At 39.5% G+C, this 21339-nt stretch overlaps 1 protein-coding gene across 5 annotated transcripts in view; it reads left to right on the plus strand.

Moving 5' to 3' along the window:
• Positions 1-4414, plus strand: part of RET (ret proto-oncogene) — a 79385-nt gene extending 74971 nt beyond the window's left edge. For all 5 annotated transcript variants that reach the window (XM_053671429.1, XM_053671431.1, XM_053671430.1 and 2 more), the window contains 2 exons: positions 1068-1215; positions 2468-4414. In XM_053671429.1, the coding sequence (XP_053527404.1) occupies positions 1068-1215; positions 2468-2625 (306 nt within the window). In that variant the 3' untranslated portion in view covers positions 2626-4414. The remainder of the gene's footprint in view (positions 1-1067; positions 1216-2467) is intronic.
• The last annotated feature ends 16925 nt before the right edge of the window (positions 4415-21339 follow it).

Consider the following 21339-nt stretch of genomic DNA (forward strand, 5'->3'; position numbering starts at 1 on the left):
ATGTGACCTATAGGAAAGTGAATTAAGCATGCCAGGTGTTCTGAATTTTAAGGGATATTTATGTCAAGTGTCCCAGTTTTTAAAGTTAGCAACTCATTTAAATGTTCAAAATCCCAATGTGTGCCTCCGGTTTACAACTCTGTAGGAAAATGAGAAAGTCAACAAAGTTTCAATTAATATTTATTGAACAATTGCTGTGCACCATATTCTGTCTTAGACCATGGGAATGCAAGTAAACAAACAGACAAAGATCCTGCCTTTGCATTGTATACAGACTATTCATCCTCACACGAACACATTTACCATCAGTTGTTATTTCTTCAAACAGGAAAAGCAAGATGCATGGTCTAGGCCATTTGTAATAAAACCTAGCATCAGTGTATCACTTGGGCAAAGCCTCCAAATCCTGTGAATGAAAGGTCACCCTAAAAAAGTGATAGCTGATGCAAAGAGATGACCTTTCCTAGAGCAGTGCTGAGAGGCAGTAAAGATAATTCTGGGACTGTTTTTTACACATTTAACCAGAGAAGTGGGAGTAGCAGGCACTGCAGGATTGACATGCTTGGGACCTGAAGCCTATGAAAAACCCACATCTATGACTGCAGATTTCAGAGTCCTGATATGATACTCTAGATGGCAGGAGTCTTTGGAAGAAAGCTGGAAAGTGTCCTGCAGGTGGAAGATGTATCTTGACACTTCTGCATGAGTAATGGGGCTGCAGTGCGCTCCGCTCCCCCAGAGAGCCTCAGGGTTTACAAACAGACCTGTTCCCCAGTGTGGGGCATGTTGCCCAGTGCTGCAAAGATAGGACCAGAATAATAGTGGAGGACATTTCTGCATACAAGGAGGTGACTTTCTAGAGGGGGGGAGCAATGAGGACTATGGAACAGGGCTTGGTGAGGCAGGGGCTGTAGGACCCCTATGCTGGTAATCTGGTGATGGGCTCAGATCTCTGAGAGAAACCGATAGGCCAGTGTAGGATGGGACATGGCCAGGGCTTCTGCCTAAGGACATATCCAGTAGTAGCACATATTGCAGGGTGGTGACCAGCCATCTATCTCTTCTAGGACTACTTGGACCTGGCTGCTTCTACCCCATCTGACTCCCTGCTTTACGATGATGGCCTCTCAGAAGAGGAGACACCCCTGGTGGACTGTAATAATGCTCCCCTCCCTCGAACCCTCCCCTCCACGTGGATTGAAAACAAACTCTATGGTAGAATTTCACATGCATTTACTAGATTCTAGTGATGTTGTTCCTCTCTACACTGTACTTACTCTCTGGAATGCTTTTTAAGAGTCTTTCTTGTCTGAATGAAACCAAAGTCCACTCTGAACCTTTTTATTTGTAATGTCTGACTTTGCATAAGTTTACATTTAGGCATTTTTGCAGCTATGTTTTTTTAAAGGATGTGAAAATAAGTGTAATTGTCATACTGCCCAGCAATTTAAGATGATAGAGAGCAGGGCAGAAACTCAGGGGATATTGAAAAAATGATGAATAAGTCATTTCTGGGGTAGGTATCAAGTGATAGTACTTCTAATTTAACTACTGGGATATACTTACCTAACTGGGGGAGGGCATGTAATTTAGACAGGAGGAGCCAGCACCACCCTGCCTGCACTGAGTGCAGCCAGTGATTCCCCCAACCCTGTCTGGGTGGGTGAGCAGCTCTGGGAGACCCCTTGGTAGGGGGGTTCCCAGCTACAAGTCCCACATTGGGGAAGTCACACACAAGCTGCTGTTTTCACATCCTTTGCATTACACACTGTCATGACAGTTGTCACTTTAGAAGTCAGTGCTAAAAGCTAGAGTAAATGCTTTTTGAAATAACGTAGTCTGTGGTGCTGTGGTCTTGCAATGGATAGTGAATGCAGTTCTTGCCAAAACTCCTTCTTTTGTCTTCAATTAAATACTTGAATTTTTTTTCTGTTTCCTAACTTCATCATTAATTGTTTTTTGCAGCTGAGATCGTTCTTTTTGCATGCCTTCTGAGTCACTTGATTCCTTGCTGGCTTTGAGTCTAGTGCTACATGCCATTTCTCCTGTCACCACTGTGGGTCTCACCTATATGCACCCTTGATCTGGAATATCCTCTCCCCCAGGATTACAGACATTTTATGGAAGCTGCCTGCTGCAGCAAGCCTTTTAGTACAGCAACGTGCTGGTGCTTTACTCTGCTTTAGAAAAAGTTAGATAGGCCATTAAATATATGTCAGGTTTGAGAGTTTGAAGCTTATAAAAGTCAAAATTGGTAGTTTCTGTTAAGTTATAGTTACCAAGAGAGCTCATAATATTTCCTCTAAACATGTGTTTTGGAAACCTGGAGCATGAAACCATTCATGTAATTGGCACTGAAACCAGAAGTTTGATTTGAACCTCAAAGGGAGTTTTGCCAAGGCCTTACTGTCTGCACATGAAATTTTGATTCTTCAGTGCAGAACAAATTATCTGTTTTCATTTTTAGGCATGTCAGACCCGAACTGGCCTGAAGAGAGTCCTGTACCACTCACGAGAGCCGATGGCACTAACCCTGGGTGTCCAAGATATGCAAATGATAGTGTATATGCTAACTGGATGGTTTCACCCTCAGCGGCACAATTAATGGACTCATTTGATAGTTAACATTTCTTTGTGAAAGGTAATGAACTCACAAGGAAAGGAAATATGCTGAGGCTGTCACTGGTCCCTCATTTTTTCTTTTCCTTTGGCTGGTGACTTTCCCTCCTAGCAGACATTGTGCTCTGGATAGGAGCTGAGAGTGCAGTGTTCAGGTCCTTCCTTCCTCTTCAGCCCTCAGCAGCACCAGTATTGATCTGTGTTTATCAGGGATCACCATATTCTGTGTTCACACATTTGATTCCCTCACTTGTTACCTGGTCTGTTTGATTTTTCTTGTTGCCATCAAATTTGGCAACAATATTTAAACATGAAGCACACATACCCCCCACTCCCCCAAAAAAAGACAGCAAGGAAAAACACAGGCCCAAACAACCGGTCCTCATTGAGAATGGGAGCCTTGGCAAGGCCCCGTGATGGTGTCAAAACCCTGCCAGGGCTGGAGTGGGAGAGGGGAACTTGGGACCAGCCTCAGTTCAACATTCAAGATCCTGAGAATATTTTTTAATTAGATGATTCTTAGGTTTAGCACAATGGAGACATCTGATGCCGTATTTGCCATGTAAACAGGCAGTATAAAGGAAGAGAGCTCACAGACATATTTTCCCCATTATTCAGTGTTCACCTTGTCAAAAATAGTATGAAAGAAAGGGCACTGGAGTAGAGTGGCCTTCAGTCCAGATACTGCTGACAGCAGAAATGTGGCTGCTGTGAACCCATCCCCAGCTTTTAATACACTATATGCCCAGCACCAAAAAGCAGTGGCTCATGTTACACATTATGAGGGGGTGGAGCTGGTACACAGTTTAAAAGGGACTATTTAGCTAGTTATGTTAGAAGTAACATTGACAATGACAGAAGAGTATGACACCTCCAATTACAATTCTGATGTGAAAAAGACAGTGTTTTGGCTAGTAGAGAGCTTTATATGAAAAAGTACGTGTATCCACCCTTCCTGCGTTTGTAACTTAAAGCTGCTATAGCAAGATATTTTTAGATTCTGACCATGATTCATAAGCTTCATATCATTCTTCTCTGCTTCTTTGTGGTCATAAACACTGTATTCCTTCCATTTTGTGGGAGTAGCTTTTGGAAAGTCCTGGTGGTTCTTCTGTTGTCTGAGTACTGTAACTTTACTGGAGAGGATTGGTTACCAAAACACTGTCTGGTCTTCAGATATAAATCACTGTGAAAGGACTCAAGTATAGTTTTATTACAATACTGTATTTTATTGTCATTTCACAAAAGCAGTAAAATTATGGCATTTTTGTGGCCAAAAAGGCTTGGCTGAGCATCTCTTGGAGCCTCATGGTGTGTGTGTGCCTCTGTCTACACACCCAGGGAGAGAGCTGGAAAAAAACTTACTGGAGATATAATATGGCTGTAGTTGGGCCATTTTTCAGATACACTATAATTAATTCTTTTACAAATATCTAGTTGTAAACTTTGGTTTTCAGATGTGCTTAATGCTCATCTTATTAAATAAGGATAAACTCTCAAATTATTAAAAATGCCTACTCAATAAGTGAGTTGCTGTAACAGGTTTGTTTTTATCAGGGTGATAACCTTGAGTCTCAGTGCTGACTCAGTGATTAACTCTTAACTAATAATCCAATTGTCTAGTCCTAAACTATAAAAGTACTCATACGTACTAATCCTATCAGAAGTTTCCTTCATATACGTGAAAGTTACTGAGTATTAAGTAGCAATCTGTCAGTTATTAAAATTTATAAAATCTGTTTATGAAAGGTTATTTAAACCATACCATGTTAATTTGCTTTTGTAAATCCAGGTAACTAAGAAAACAATTTCAGTTATGTGAATAAAATCATGTATCATAAAAAGTGTAAACTAATTTTCTGTATTTAACGTCCTAGTTGGAAACATCAGCCTTTTGATTTTGAAGTTTCAATGCAAGGATAAAAATGTCACAAGGGAATCTATTGGAGTAATCACTAAAGAATTAACAGTGATGGAAGGTTAGTAGGCTCTTGGTGATATTAGCAATGTGTCTTGCACATATGTAAGTGTAGGGAGGCAGTCTGGCTTCCTCACCCAGATATCTGGACAACTGAAAGAAGCAGTTTCCCATAACCTTGAGAATGGGCCTGATAAATAGTGCTCTCATAGCCTTGAGAGTGGGTCAGATGAGTATTCCCATAGCCTTGAATGGGCTCACATGCGCAGAATCTTGCTATGTTATACAACCTGTCTTGGCTCTCTGCCAGCTTTTTTTCTTTTCAGTATTTAAGGGGTTAAGGACTCTCCACTGGGTGCCATGTTGGGGGACAAGTACTACTCTGGGTGCCACAAAGAGGGACAGGTAACATGCAGAGACATACAGGGGGACACGCAGCTTGCAGCATGCATGGCTTGCCCACCCTTGACTAAAGGCATGGCAAGCATTCCCAACAGCTCCATGAATAGTCTTCTTTCTGCCAGAATTACATGAACCTGTCCAGCCTTGAATGGTTGCAACACAGTTGGTGCTGATGGCAGGATTCATCACAGAATGGTATGGAGGAGCCTCAGGGGTCACCAGAGTGGGGCCTGGATAGGTGGTGGCTTGGCCTCCCACTCTTGGACTGGTCCAATGTTAGTGGCATACCCAAAGAGAGAAAGCCCTGTAGGTGGTGGAGAAGACCCTAGAAAAGCCTAGTACCTGTGTGGCTGTGGGGGCGGTGGGCTGAGCGTTTCTTTCAGCTTTTCAACATGCGGAAGTTCCAAGATTCCCCAGAGGGAGCAAAAGCCCTGAAGGCTGAAGAAGAGAAGTCTGCTTTGTTCTTCTTTCTCAAAATTGCTGCAGCTACTCAGAGTCATTTATGGTTCCATATATATTTTTGAAGTGTTTGTTTTATATCTGTGAAATATGCCATTGGTACTTTAATAGGTATTTCACTGAATCTATAGATTGCTTTGGGTAGTTTGGACATTTTAATAATGTTTATTATTCCAATCCATGAGCATGGTACATGCTTCCATTTGTTTTTGTCTTCCTTAATTTCTTTCTTCAGTTTTGTGTAGTTTTCTGAGTACAAGCCTTTTAATTCCTTGGTTAAGTTTATTCCCAGCTACTTTATTTTTCTTGTTGCTATAGCAAGTGGGATTTTTTCCTGATTTCTGATTCTGATATTTCATTGTTGGTATACAAAAAATGCCTTTGATTTCTGGATATTGACTTTGTATCCTGCTGTTTTGCCAAATTCATTTACTAAATTGAGTAGTTTTTTGGTGGATTCTATAGAATTTTCTATGTATATTATTACATCATCTGCAAACAATGACAATTTGTTTTACTTTCTTTCCAATTTGGATGCCTTTTATTTCTTTTTCTTGTGTGATTGCTGTGGCTAGGACTTCAGTACTATGTTAAATAGGAGTGGTAAAAGCAGGTATCCTTGTCTTTTTTCTGATCTTAGTGGGAAAGTTCTAACTTCTGCCTGAGTATGATGTTGGCTGTAGGTCTCTCATATATGGCCTTTATTATGTTGAGGACTGCTCCCTCTGGAATTCAAGATTTCTTCTTTACTTGTAAACATAAATCCAAGGATTGATGCCATAAAGTTTCATTGCTGTGACACATTCAAATCTAAAACATATTCAAACCCAATGGAGGATAGAAACAATAAAATCCATCTGAAGGTGTTCAAAAAACCCTGGAGTATTTGGTTCCTGGCCATGACCCACTTTTATAGTTTTTCCAGGATTATGTTGTTGACTGGTGACACATGACCCCCTAATAACCTTGAGTCCTCTCCACCCCAGCTGTCCATCTTCACCCCTCCTGCCAATCTGGATGAATGTTTCTTCTTAAACTTCTTGGTTGTTGGACTTCCATACAGTTCAATTTTCTGTCAGTTCTGGTTGTTCTTTGTTTTTAGATTTGTTGTTATCCTTCTTTTGGCTGTGCAAGGGGGCACAGTGTATCTACCTATACCTCCATCTTGGCCAGAAGTGTGCCTTTGAGGGTTTAGATAAGGACATGACCTTGATTAAGGCTACTTGTTTGTGAGGATAACCTGCTAAAAGATTTTTTCTAGCATCAACATTATCTCTTTTTTGCATGGTTCTCAACCTTTATAATAGGTACCTCTCTAGGATGTATAGTGCTTAACTTGTTGTCCATTTCAGTGAGGGCTGTACCATCCCAAAGTCATATACTACTATAAAAGCATTCATGCTATCTGTATGTATGTTTACTATCTACTCTTTAGCTAGTTGGCAAGCTCTAACAAATTTAATAAGTTCTTCAATCTGGGCTGATTTTTACCTCAGGTAGAGGACTATATTCTAAGAAAGACCATACATTAATGAAAGCATATGCTGTTCGATAACTTCTAGCTTTAGTTTTGACATATCAACAAATAGTATTGGGTAAGGGTTCTCAATTGAATATTAGTAAATCTTAGTGAGATATATAGAGTTCCCTAATTATGTGAAGTAAGATAACCACAAGGCTCTCCTTCTTCTACTGGTGACGAAGAGTGGCAGAATTCAGGGTGTTTCATGCTCACAGTATGAATAACAGTATGAGAGGGGGAGGTAGAGTAATAGAATTTTATAAGAGGTTAATCAGCTGGAAAATAAATGTTGTGTTCTCAGTCAATAGTAATATCTGTCCTGTAGAAAGATGCAAGAGGGCAAGTAAGAAGCCTAAAAATAGCTCAGCAGAAGAATCAATAAATTTTGTGCCTGATGAGAAGGGGACTAGGCCTTTGAACCCGGGCAAAGGAATGCTGTAGTAAGCAACAAGTTTTGGGATCATTCTCATGAAACTCCAAGGGCAAGTGGAGATTGCCCACAGGCAAATAGACAAAACAGCTTCACTTTTTATGGATGATTAGGGAAGGAGGCCATTGAGCAGCTGTCTGCAGTTTCCAGAAGTCCTATTCACATTTGGCTCTCAGAGGAGAGAAGCAATTTATGAGAACTTAGTCAATTCATAAAGAGGTATCAGAGCACCTAAGTATACAGACAAATATTGAAGGACATAAAGGCAGAGATAAACAGTAATAGAGTCATAGTACAAATCTTTAAACCCCATTGACATCAATGGATAGGTCTTCCAGAGAGAAAATCAACAACAAAATGGTGGCCTTAAATGACAAATTAAACCAAATGGGTTTAATTGATATTTTTAGAGCATTTCACCCCAAAGCAGTAGAATATACATTCTTTTTAATTGCACATGAAATATTTTCCAGGATAGACTGTATGTCAGGGAACAAAATAAATCCCAGTAAATGTGAGAAGACTGAAATCACATCAAGCACCTCTCCAACCACAATGGTATTAAGCAAGAAATCAATTACAAAAAAACCCTGAAAAATACAAAAGCACATGGGCTAAATAACATACTACCAAACAATGAATAGGTTAACAGTGAGACTAAGGGAGAAATTAAAACATACCTTCGACAAATAATAACAAAAACAAAATGACCCAGAATCCATAGGACATAACCAAAGCAGTCCTAAGAGGAAAATTCACAACGATACAAGCCTACCTCATGAAGCAAGAAAAATCTCAAATAAACAATCTAGAGAGTCAGAAGATGGCAGTGAAATAGATGGGAGCAGAGTCTACTTCCCCACACACACAGATGGAACACCTAGTTGATCTCAGAAACAGCCAACAGAATCCCAGCATATATGAAGTGAACAGGCAACAGAATGCCAGCATATATGAAGGTTGGAGGCCAAAATTATAGAGGACACTGAAAAACAGATGGTAGAGAGAATGCTTTGGGATGTTAAGGTCCTTAGGGACCCTATGCATTGGGACACAGCATAGGGACTGGGGCCGCTGCAGCCCCAATCCTGGCACATGCCAGGCCTGCTACAGGAGTCTTGGAAGAGAGCCAAATCAAAAGCTCCCTCCCCTGCCAAACGAAAGCATCCAGGATGGACCTGAATGCTTGAAGTCACTGGGGGAAATAAAGATTAAGTGGCAAATATGCAGGGGCAGTGTTCACCCACTTATGCTATGGATGCAGGCTGGGTGGTTACCAGAGAAATTGGGGAGCTAGATGACTCCTGGAGAAGGGAGAAGAGTTGGGTCATGACAGACCCTGACCCAGATAAGTCTCTGGTCTGGTTGGAAGGTAGGCCTGTGTGAGAGGCTGGGCACTTTTTAGTAATGGAAGGCTTGACCAGGAGGATTTTGTTCAAAAAAAGGTGCTTGGTAGCTGTTTAGGGAACTCTCCCACAGCAGCCACCCCTACCTCCCCCAAACCAAGCTCTCACAGCCACAGCCTGTGGCAGTGCCTCCACTCTTCCTAAACAGACTGGCTTGCTAAGAGTAAGGAAGTTTCCCCAAAGATGAGAGCAACAGGGCTCACTTGCGGGGGAAAAAAGGGCTCACTTATTTATCTTTAGAGCTGAAGGGAAGGAGAGAAGGAGAGAAATATCAATGTATGGTTGCCTCTCATGAGTTCCCTGCTGGGAACTGGCCTGCAGCCTAGCAGTCCCCTGAAAGACTTAACTCAGTGGGGGAACTGAACTACCCTGAAGAAATTTCTAGAGTGCCTAGCGCCCAGTACAGCAAAGAACTAGAATGTGGTGTGTGAGTTGTCTTTAATTGGGACACATCAAGGACAGCACAACTGCTAGATTGAAGGTGCCAGCCTGGAGCAGAAGGGCACTGGGGGCCCAGCAGCAAACTGAGGAACTGGGCTGGAGGCTGAGCAACTGTGAAGAATTCAGCCCAGACCTGGTCCTCATCCTTGGAAAACCATTGGAAAGGAGAAAAGCAATCTCAACCCTCCTCAGTCTGCTTGCAGCCATTAAGACCAGCAGAACTTGTTTGGCCAGTTTAAAGTCAGCAGGGGGCTTTTCTTTTTTCTTTTTTCCCACAAGTGAAATAATAAGACATAGCTCTGTGAAAGAACCAGAGTAAGACCCAAGGAGGGATCATAAGGCTAATAACAACTGAGAAACTGAGACAAATTTCACTTTGCTATTCCAGAGAACTTGCATGTTACTGTTTACTTGCATTATTATTGTATATTCATTATTTTTACTTTTTAAATTTTATTAGTATTTTTATTTTGCTTCTGTTTAGTTTTCTTCATTTTATTATTATTTTTAATATTTTATTTATTTATCTTTATAGAGGAAGGGAAGGAGAGAAATATCAATGTATGGTTGCCTCTCATGAGTCCCCTGCTGGGAACTGGCCTGCAACCTAGGCATGTGCCCTGACTGGGAATTGAACCATGATCATGTGGTTCGAAGGCCCGCACTCAATCCACTGAGCTACACCAGCCCGGGCTTCATTTTATTTGTTTAATTGCATTATTTGTCTGGTTTTCCTTGTTCTCTCTTTCATAGTGTATTTTTAATTTTCCTTCTTTAACTCCACTTGTGTTTCAATAGCACACTACTCTAGGTCATGTACTTCCTATTCTGGTTATGCAGATCATATAGATTCTGTCATATGAATGTTGTTCTAGTATTATTGTAAATAACTCTTGTTCCATATAATTCTAAATACTACACAGCACCCCACCCAGATCTTAGCCCACTTCACTGTCTTCTGGAACTTCATTACTGTTGTGGTTAACTTCATTCTCTCCAACACAATGCCTATTTTTATCCTTTACCCTCACTATATCTCATAATCTAACCTCCCACAAGCTCACTGTTTTCTAGATTCAACTCTTAATTTTCCCCCACTCTAACAAGAGTCTTATCTTTTTCCACCCTTTTTGAAAAGTGGCTACTTGGGTGAAATATCGTGGTGAACACTATATTTATCCAAAGGATCTCCTATCTCTTCTCTATTGGTTGGTACTTTAAATCCCATAGAATACACTAGAATACACTCCCACTATCTTAATCCATTTTGCCTTCCCCATCCAACTGATCACATAACAAAGTGGGTGGGAGCTGTGAACACCAGTATACTTGCTGGAAGAGGAAACCCACCAACAAAGGAACCACCAACAGATAATAAAGGAAGATGGTAAAGAAATGAGTGGAAGTCACACTAAACTCCACTGAGAATCAATCTGGAATTACAACTAAACAGTGGAGAAATTAACCAGAACAAACAACTGAACAATAGTGAGAGAAAATGCTCATAACCTCACACAGACAGAAGAACCAGCTTTGACACAACCTACCCACAACTGCACAACAATATACAAGACATAGTTAGCAGAGTGACCCCCAGTCAACCAGCTACAGGGAAAGACCCACCAAAGATAGACCCAACAACAATCAAAACCCAAAGATATCCAGAGAGCCAACATAAATGACAGCTCAAGAACAGCAAGGTCAGGAGGTCAAGGACATTGCAACACTGAATCTCACAGGTCTTCTACCATAGAATTTGACACCACAAACCCAGGGAGTCAGAACAGACCCATTTAAGAAGTAGAGGCTAACAAGAAGACCAGAAGACCTCACAAACAGTAGGAGGACAAAGAAAGGAACCCCTAATGAATGGAAAGGAGGAAGCCTCAGAAAGAATGCTAAATTAAATAGAGGCAAGTCAGTTATCAGATATTGAGTTCAAAGCAATGGTTATCAGGAAGCTCAATGAGCTCACTGAGAATTACCAAAAAACTAAAGGGAAACTGTGATGAACTCACTGAAAACTATATCAACATGAAAAAGGAAATAGAAACTATCAACAAGAGCCAAGAGGAAATGAAGAATACAACTTCTGAATTGAAGAACACAGTAGAGGGAATCAAAAGCAGGTTAAATGAAGCAGAGCATTAAATCAATGAGCTGGAGGACAAAGTAAAAAAAGAGCAAGAAAAGGAAAAAAGACACAGAAAGAATGAAGAGGTGTTAAGGGAACAGCAGGGCAACATGAATCATAATACTGTTCATATAATAGGGATACCAGGAGGAGGAGAAGAGGAGCAAGGGATAGAAAACCTGTTTCAAAAAGTAATGATGGAAAAACTCCCTAATTTGATGAGAGAAAGTCACACAAATCCGGGACGCGCAGAGAGTCCCAATGAAGAGGAACCCAAAGAGGTCCATGTCAAGGTGCATCATAATTAAAATGTCAAAATTGCAAGACAAACAGAGAATCTTAAAGGCAGAAAGGGAGAAACAGGAAGTAACATACAAGAGAGCCCCAATAAGACTAGCAGCAGACTTGTCAATGGGGACACTAAAAGCCAGAAGGGATTGAAAAGGAATATTCCAACTAATGAAAAACTAAGGCCTGCAACCAAGACTACTTTATACAGCAAGGCTCTCAATTAAAATGGAAGACAAAATGAGGAGTTTCACAGATAAAGAAGGCTCAAAGAATACACTTTCTCCAAACCAGCACTGCAAAAAATGCTAAAGGGTCTACTTTGAGAAAAGGGGGGGGGAGTGAGGGAGAGGGAAACGCAGGTACAAAGGAAGTAAAATGGGAATGAATAAGTACCTATCAATAATAAACTTAAATGTAAGTGGGAGTTCCAGCCTATGTGGAGGCATAGGTATCAACCCTTAGCTTCCTCATGTAATGAAAGGGAGGATAACAACCAATTTAAACTCAATAAGCAACCAGAAGTGCCAGAAAATCAAACTGCATAGAGCTCCAACAACCAAGGAATTAAAGGAACAGTCAAACAACAACAACAAAAAAACCCAGACTGGTAAGACTGCTGCAGGGCACTGGACCATGCCAGAGAGGCTGGCTGCACAGGAAACTGAGATTCAGAGCTTGCTGTGGACTACAGCAATTGCTGCAGTGAGATAAATGCCCAGTCTCACATGAAAGTTCATTGGAAAGTATGCTAGATTTGAGCAAGAGAGCTACACTATTCCTTTTCTGGCCTTTCCCCCACAGTCAGTGCAGCAAAGAGGGTTGCCCTGCCCTGGTGAATACCTAAAGCCCCACCCTCTTACAGTTTAACAGGTGCACCAAGACAAAGCAAATGAAAGAACAGAGCAGATCATCAGAAAGAGAGCTGATGAGAAGATACCCAACCTATCTGATGGAGAATTTAAAGGCCTGCTTATCAAAATGCTCACAGACTGATTGAGCTTGGTCAAAAAATGAAAAAACAAATAAAAGACACCCAAAATGAAATAACGCAAAATACTCAGGAACCAACAGTGACAGGAAAAAAAAAAAACCAGGACTTGAAGCAATGACTTGGAACAAAAGAAAGAAGTAAACATCTAACTGGAACAGAATGAAGAAACAAGAATTCAAATAAATGAAGAGAGGCTGAGGAATCACTGGAACAACCTGAAATATTCCAATATCGGAATTATAAGAGTTCCAGAAGGAGAAGAGCAGCAAGAAATTGAAAACTCATTTGAACAAATAATGAAGGCAAACTTCCCCAATCTGGGAAGCAAATAGATTTCCAGGAGACCAGAGTCCCAACAAGTTGGACCCAAAGAGGAACACACCAAGGCACATCATTATTAAGTTACTCAAGATAAAAGATAAAGAGAGAACCCTAAAAGCAGCAAGAGGAAGGGAGTTACCTACAAAGAGATGCCCATAAGGCTATCAGCTGATTTCTCAAAAGAAACCTCAAAGGCAAGAAGGGCCTGGACAGAAGTTTTTTAATTCATGAAAGGCAAGGACCTACATCAAAGATTAATCTTTCCAGCAAAGCTTTTATTTAGAATGGAGGGGCAGATAATGTGCTTCCAAGATAAGGTCAAGTTAATGGAGTTCATGATCACCAAGCCATTATTTTATGAAATGTTAAAGGAACTTACCTAAGAAAAAGAAGATAAAAAATATGAACAATGACATTAAGCTCACAACTATTAACAAGTTAACCTAAAAGAAAAGAAAAACAATGAAAACAAAAACTAAGCAAACAACCAGAACAGGAACACAATCAGAGAAATGAACACTACATGGAGAGATTTCAGTGGGGAGGAGTAAGGAAGGGGGAGGAATAGGGGGTAAAGGTACAGGGAAGAAGAAGGTTAATTGGTAGGCATAAAATAGATGGAGAGAGATCAAAAAAGGTATAGGAAACAGAAAACCCAAAGAACTTATATGTACAACCCATGGACATGAACTAAGGGCGGGGGGAATGCTGAAGGGTTAGGGTGCAGGGTGGAGAGGTGTTAAAGTGGACAAAACTGGGAAAACAATAATAACATAATCAATAAAATATACTTAAGAAAATAATAATAAATTAAAGGTACATGGATTAAATTCTCCGATCAAAAGACATAGAATAGCTGAATGGGTAATAATTCCTGACCCACACATATGCTGCCTACAAGAGACCTACCACAGAATAAAAGACCTACACAGACTGAAAGTGATGGACTAGAAAAAAATATTCCAAGAAAACAGACAGGAAAAAAAGAGCCAGGGTAGTAATACTCATATCAGACAAAATAGACTTCAAAAAAAGAACCATAAAAAGAGACCCAGAAGGTCACTTCATAATACTCAAGGAAAGAATCCATCAAGACACTAACATTGTAAATATGTATGCACCAACACTGAAGCACCCAAATACATAAATAAATCTTTTTTTTAAATTTTATTTATTTATTTATTTATTTATTTATTTATTTATTTATTTATTTATCTTTAGAGGGGAAGGGAAGGAGAGAGGGAGAGAAGTATCAATGTATGGTTGCCTTTCATGCATCCCCTGCTGGGAAGTGGCCTGCAGGGAACCGGTCTGCAACCCCTGTATGTGCCCTGACTGGGAATCGAACCGCGATTGTCTGGTTCGCAAGCCCGCGCTCAGTCCACTGAGCTACATAAATAAATCTTGTAGGACTTTAAGAAAGATATTGACAGGAACACAATTATAGTATGAGATTTTAACACCCCCAATGTCAAAAATGGATAGATCTGCCAAACAAAATATCGACAAAGATATTGAGGCATTGAACAATGTCCTGATCAAATGGACTTAATGAATATAGAGAGCCTTTCACCCTAAAGAAGCAAAATACGCATTTTTCTCAAATGCACGTGGAACATTTTCAAAGATAGACAACATGATAGGACATAAAACAAGCCTTAACAAATTCAAGAAAATTGAAATTATATCACACATTTTCTCTGACCACAAGAGACTGAAACTAGAAACCAACCTCAAGGAAAAAAACTCAAAAACACTCAAACTCATGGAGATTGAATGGCATGCTATTAAACAATGAATGGGTCAAAAATGAGATCAAAGAAGAAATCAAAAACTTTCTGGAAACAAATGAAAATGAACTCACAACAATGCAAAACTTGTGGGACACAACAAAGACAGTCCTGAGAGGGAAGTTCATGGCAATACAGGCCTGCCTAAAAAAGATAGAAACATTTCAAATGAACAATCTAACCCTATACTTACAAGGACTGGAGAAACAGCAACAAAGACAGCCCAGAGCAAGTAAAAAGAAGGAAATAACCAAGATCAGAGCAGAATTAAACAACATAAAGACTAAAAGCACAATTCTAAGGATCAATAAATCTAGGAGCTTGCTGGGAACCACCCTGCCTGGTTTCAGAAGTTATAACAACCCCTGTGGCTAAGGCTGACTGAGGAGACAAAGCTTATCTCCCTGGCAGGAGTGCCACTTCTGCTCCTTTTACCTCATCCATAACTGACTCCCAGTTCTTTTCTTAAAGATTTTATTTATCTTTAGAGGGGAAGGGAAAGAGAGAGGGAGAGAAACATCAATGTATGGTTGCCTTTCATGCGTCCCCTGCTGGGAACTGGCCTGCAGGGAACCTGGCCTGCAACCCTGGTATGTGCCCTGACTGGGAATCGAACTGCGATTGTCTGGTTCGCAGGCCCGGGCTCAATCCACTGAGCTACACCAGCCAGGTGGCTCCCAGTTCTTGATTGGTTAGCCAATGACGGGTAAGATTACCCAAGGGGAGAACGACCTAAGACAGGCAGGATCATGTGCAGGCAGGCCCCAGGGAAGGACTTGGGGGCCTACAGCAAAAGGGTGATGGACGCTTGCCCTTTGGCTTTGACATAGCCTGAGTCCTCATTTTGTTTGTGAGAAGTTTCCTAATCTTTTGGCTGCCTTACTTCCCCTGCCTGACTTAAGCCTGAAACAATAACAGAGGGCAGTGCAGCCCTGTGCTGGAACGGGCGAGTTCTCTGGGTGATCCGGCATGAGAAAAAAATCCCTAAAGTCCTGTAAAATCTGCCTTGCTAAGAATGCTCTCAATTAAATAATAAGGGTCCAAGCAGGAAATGAGTTTGTTTCCCAAAGTTTTGTAGCACTTTAGCTACCAGACCCTGATTCAGAATAAGGCCTTGTAGTTTTTTGTATGCTATCTATTGTTTGATCCTTACTGCCTGACAATGATTAATGAGCTTTACCTGTATTTCTGTGGAAATTGAACCCAATAAAGGTGTGTCAAGGCAAGGGCATGAGGCACTCTCCTCTTGAGAGAGTAGCCATGCTGTCCCTTTTTTCCCACAGGACTAGGTAGTCCATGTGAATTTATCTCATACCTCATCTACAACGCTGCAGACATTGTGGGCGGGTGCACACATCAGGATCTGGTTCTTTGAAAATGTAAACAAAACTGACAAGCCTTTAAGCAGGCTCATCAAGAGAAAAAGAGAGGACACAAATAAACACAATCAGAAATGAAGGGTACAGATTACAACTGATACCACAGAAATACAAAGCATTGTAAGAAGAACTGTATCCAAGAAATTTGAAAACTTAGGTGAAACGGACAAATTTCTAGGAAAACATAACCTTTCAAAACTGAATGAAGAAGAAGCAGAGAGCCTGAAGGTACCAATAACAGCTCACAAAATTGACACAGCAATCAGCAAACTCCCGGCACACAAAAGCCATAGACCAAATGGTTTCTCAGAAGAATTTTACAAAGCATTTAAGGAAGAGCTAACTGCCATCCTTCACAGACTATTCCAAAAAAGTCCAAAATGATCTAAGACACCCAAACTCTTTTTATGAAACCAGTATCATCCTAATCCCAAAACCGATAAAGACACAAGAAAGAAAGAAAATATCAGGTAAATATCGCTGGTGAACATGGATGCTAAAATCCCTCACAAAATATTGGCAAACTACATCCAGCAATACATGAAAGAGATCATACACCATAATCAAGTGGGATTCATTCCAGGGATGCAAGGATGGTACAATATTCACAAATCAATAAATGTAATACATCACATAAAAATAGGAAAGACAAAAATCACATGATCATATCAATAGATGTGGAAAAAACATTTGATAAGGTATACCACCTATTTATGATAAAAACACTCAGCCATGTGGGAAGAGAGGTAGCATTCCTCATCATATTAAGGTCATATATGAGAGACCTAAAGCCAACATCATACTCAACGAGCAAAAAATAAAAGGTTTCCCATGAAGATCAGGAAGAAGACAAGGCTGTCTATTTTCACCACTTCTATTCAACCTAGTATTATTGGAGGTCCAGACACAGGAAGCAGACATTTATAAAATAAATAAAAGGCATGAAAATTGGAAAGGAGGAAGCAAAACTGTCACTCTTTTCAGATGACATGATGGTACACATAGAAAATCCTATAGACTCCACCAAAAAACTACTCAACATAATAAATGAATTTGGCAAAACAGAAAAATACAAGTCAATATTCAGAAATCAAAGGCATTTTTGTACACCAACAATGAAGTGTCAGAGGCAAAATTAGGGGAAAAATCCCATTTGATATAGCAACAAGAAAAATAAAATACCTAGAATAAAGCTAACCAAGGAGGTAAAAGACGTGTACTCAGAAAACTACACAACACTGAAGAAAGAAATTAAGGAAGACAAAAACAAATGGAAGCATGTGCCATGGAACATGGACTGGAAGAATTAATATTATCTGGCATGTCCGTAGTACCCGAAGCAATTTATACAGTCCACATTATCACTATTAAAGTACCAATAACATATTTCACAGATATGGAACAAACATTTAGAAACTTTATATTTAACCTTAAATATCCCCAAATAGCTACAGCAATTTTGAGAAAGGACACAGTAGGAGGTATCACAATACCTGATACCAAACCTTGTTACAAGGCCACTATAATCAAAACCACCTGGTACTGGCATAAGAATAGACACATAGACCAATGGAACAGAAGAGGGATCCCAGAAATAAACCTATGTCAATAAAGTCAGTAAGTATTCAATAAAGGGGCAGGAGCATAAAAAGAAGGAAAAATAGCCTCTCAGTAAATGGTGTTGCAAGATCTGGACAGCTACATGCAAAAAAGTGAAACTCCATCACCAACTTACATCATAAACCAAAATAAATTCGAGACAGATAAAAGGCTTCAATATGAGTCATAACACCATGAAAGTCCTAGAGAAAAACATAGATAGAAAAATCTGAGATATTGCATGCAGCAATATTTTCAGATATGTCCCTAGAGCAAGGGATATAAAGGAAAATACATACAAATGAGATCTCATCAAAATCAAAAGCTTGTGCTCAGCTAAAGAAAACAGCATTAAAATGAAAAGAGAACCGATTGTGCAGGAAAACATATTTGCCAATGATACCTTAAGCAAGGGTTTGATCTCCAAAATACATAAAGAACTTACATGAGTCTACTCCAAGAAGACAACCCAATTAAAAATGGGCAAAAGACCTGAACAGGCACTTTTTCAAGGAGGACATACAAGGGGCCCAGAGACATGGAAAAATGCTCATCATCACTAGCCATCAGAGAGATGCACATAAAAAAAAACACCACAATGAAATACCACTTCACACCAGTGAGAATGGCCACCATAAACAATCAACAAACAACAAGTGTTGGAGAGGATGTGGAGAAAAGGGAACCCTAGTGTGCTGTTGGTGGGGATGCAGACTGGTACAGCCACTGTGGAAAGGAATATAGAATTCCCTCAGAAAAATGAAAATAGAACTGCCTTTTGACCTGGCAATTCTAATGCTGGGATTATATCCTAAGAACCCTGAAATACCAATCCAAAAGAGCCTATGCACCCCAATGTTCATCGCAGCACAATTTACAATAGCCAAGTGCTAGAAGCAACTTAAGTGTCCATCAGTAAATGAATGGATAAAAATATGATGGTACATTTACATCATGGAATACTATGCAACAGAAAAAAAGAAGGAGATCCCACATTTGTGACAGCATGGATGGAACTGGAAAGTATTATGTAAAGTGAAATTAGCCAGGTGGTGAAGGACAAATACCATATGATCTCACCTTTAAGTATAACTTAATCAACAAACAAGCAAGAGATAACCAGAGACATTAAAATTAAGAACAGTCTGACAGTAACCAGAGGAGAGGTGGGAGGAGAGGATGGGAGAAAATTGGAAGGATTTTCAGGAACAAATATAAGGTACACATGGACAAAACTGAGGGGCGTGGGATCAGGGAAGGGAGGTGGGGATGACTGGGGTGGGGGTAGAGCAGTGGGGGGGAAATGCAGACAACTGCACTTGAACAGCAAAATTAAAAAAAGAAAATTCTATGAACAATTATGACACCAATTTGGACGATCTAGACGAAATGAATAAATTTCTAGAAATATACAATATTCCAAGACTGAATCAAAAAGAAATAGAGAATCTGAACAGACCAATTTTTACTAACAAAATCAAAACAGTAATAAAAACACTCCCAACAAAGGTCCTGGACCTGATGCATTCAGAGATAAATTTTACCAAGTATTCAAAAAAGCACTAACACCTCTTCTCAAAGTATTCTGAAAGGATGGAAGGGTCCTAGACTCATTGTACAAGGCCAGCATCATCACATTCCATAACCAGACAAAGACATTAATAAGAAGGGAAGAAAATTATAGGCCAAATCCCTGTTGAACATAAATGCAAAAATAATTAACAAAATATATGGAAACTGAAATCAGCAATATGTTAAAAGATCATACACAATGATCAAGTGGGATTTGTTCCTGGGATGCAAGGTTGGTTGAATAACTGCAAATCAATTAAAATAATACACCACAGAAACAAAAACAAAGAATGAAAATCACATAATCATGTAAATAGATGGAAAAACATTTGACAAAACACAGCATCTATTTCTGGTAAAAAAAATTCTCAGTAATATGGAAATGGAACAGACCTCATAATAATAAAGGCCATTAACTGAAAAATCCAAAACTAACATTATACTCAATAGGAAAATCTAAAAGTGTTTTTTTTAATAAGGAACAAAACAAGGATGTCCATTTTCAACCTTTTTATTCAACATAATATAAATGTTCTTGCAACATAAATAAAATAAGAAAAAAGAAAAGGCATCCAAATTGGAAAGAAGAAAGTAAAACTCTCATTATTTGCAGATGACATAGTACAATACTTAGAACTCTAAAGATTCTACCAACACATTAGCAGAACTGATAAATGAATTCATTAATGAAGCAGACTAGAAAATTCATATCCAGAAATCTGTTGCAGTTTTATACATCAGTAATGAACTATCATAAAGAGAAATTAAGAAAATGATCCCATTTAAAATTGCATAAAAATATCCAGGAATAAATTTAACCAAGGAGTCCTATACTCAGAAAATTATAAAACATTGAAGAATATATAAATAAATGAAAACATTCTCTGGTCATGGATAAAAAGAATTAATATCATTAAAATGTTCATGCTACCCAAAGCAATCTATAGATTGAATGCAATTCTTATTTTAAAATGAATGGCATTTTTCATAAAACTAGGATGAATAATCCTAAAATTTATTTTAGGAGCCAAAAAAGTTTCTGAATAGCCACAGCAACCTTTAGAAGGAACAAATCTGTAGGTATGCTACTTGATACCAAACTATTCTCAAGGCTACAGTAATCAAACCAGTATGGTACTGACACACAAACATATAGATTAATGGAACAGAATAGAGAGCCCAGACAAAAATGTATACCTATATGGTCAATTAATATATGACAAAAGAAGCAAGAATATACAAAGGGGTAAAGACAGTGTCTTCAATATATCATGTTGGGCCCTGGCTGGTGTGGCTCAGTGGATTGAGTGCTGTCCTACGAACCAAAGGGTTGCCAGTTTGAGTCCCAGTCAGGGCATGTACCTGGGTTGCAGGCCATGTGCCGGTAGGGAGCATAATAGAGGCAACCACACATTGATGTTTCTCTCCCTCTTTTTCTCTTCCCCTTTCCCTCTGCCTAAAAATAAATAAGTAAAATCTTTTTTAAACGCTGTTGGGAAAATAGGACAGATACATGAAAAAATCAAACTGGACCACCTTGTTTTTTCTTGAATTTATTGGGGTGACATTGTTTCACAAAACCATATAAATTTCAAGTGTATAACTCAATAAAATATCTGCACACTGCACTGTGCACATATTGCCCCAAGCAAAGTCTCTTTCCATTCCCATTCCCTTCCCTTTGCCTGCCTCCATCTACCCCCACCCTCTTTTCCCTCTAGCTATCACAACATCGTTGTCTGTGTCTATGTGTTATACACACACACACATTTACATATGAAAAAGCCCAGGCATTGTTAATAAAATGAGAACAGTTTGTGTGACATTGATGTAAACTGGCAGCCAGGAAGAGTGAACTGGAATGTGTATGCCTGAACAGTAACGACTTGCTGTACTTGTCAGTGGGGGCAGTAGACACTATGAGTGAGCATGTGTGCTGTGCAGCCATCGCATTCAAAATGACTGAGCAAGTAGAGCAATGAATCTGCATCAAATTTTGCATTAAGTTTGAACATTCCTCCATGGAAGCTATTCAGATGATTCAAAAGGCCACAGCTATGGGCAA

The sequence above is a fragment of the Artibeus jamaicensis genome, unplaced genomic scaffold, assembly GCF_021234435.1.
Source record: "Artibeus jamaicensis isolate MK-2021 breed Jamaican fruit bat unplaced genomic scaffold, CSHL_Jam_final contig_687, whole genome shotgun sequence".
Lineage (NCBI taxonomy): Eukaryota > Metazoa > Chordata > Mammalia > Chiroptera > Phyllostomidae > Artibeus > Artibeus jamaicensis.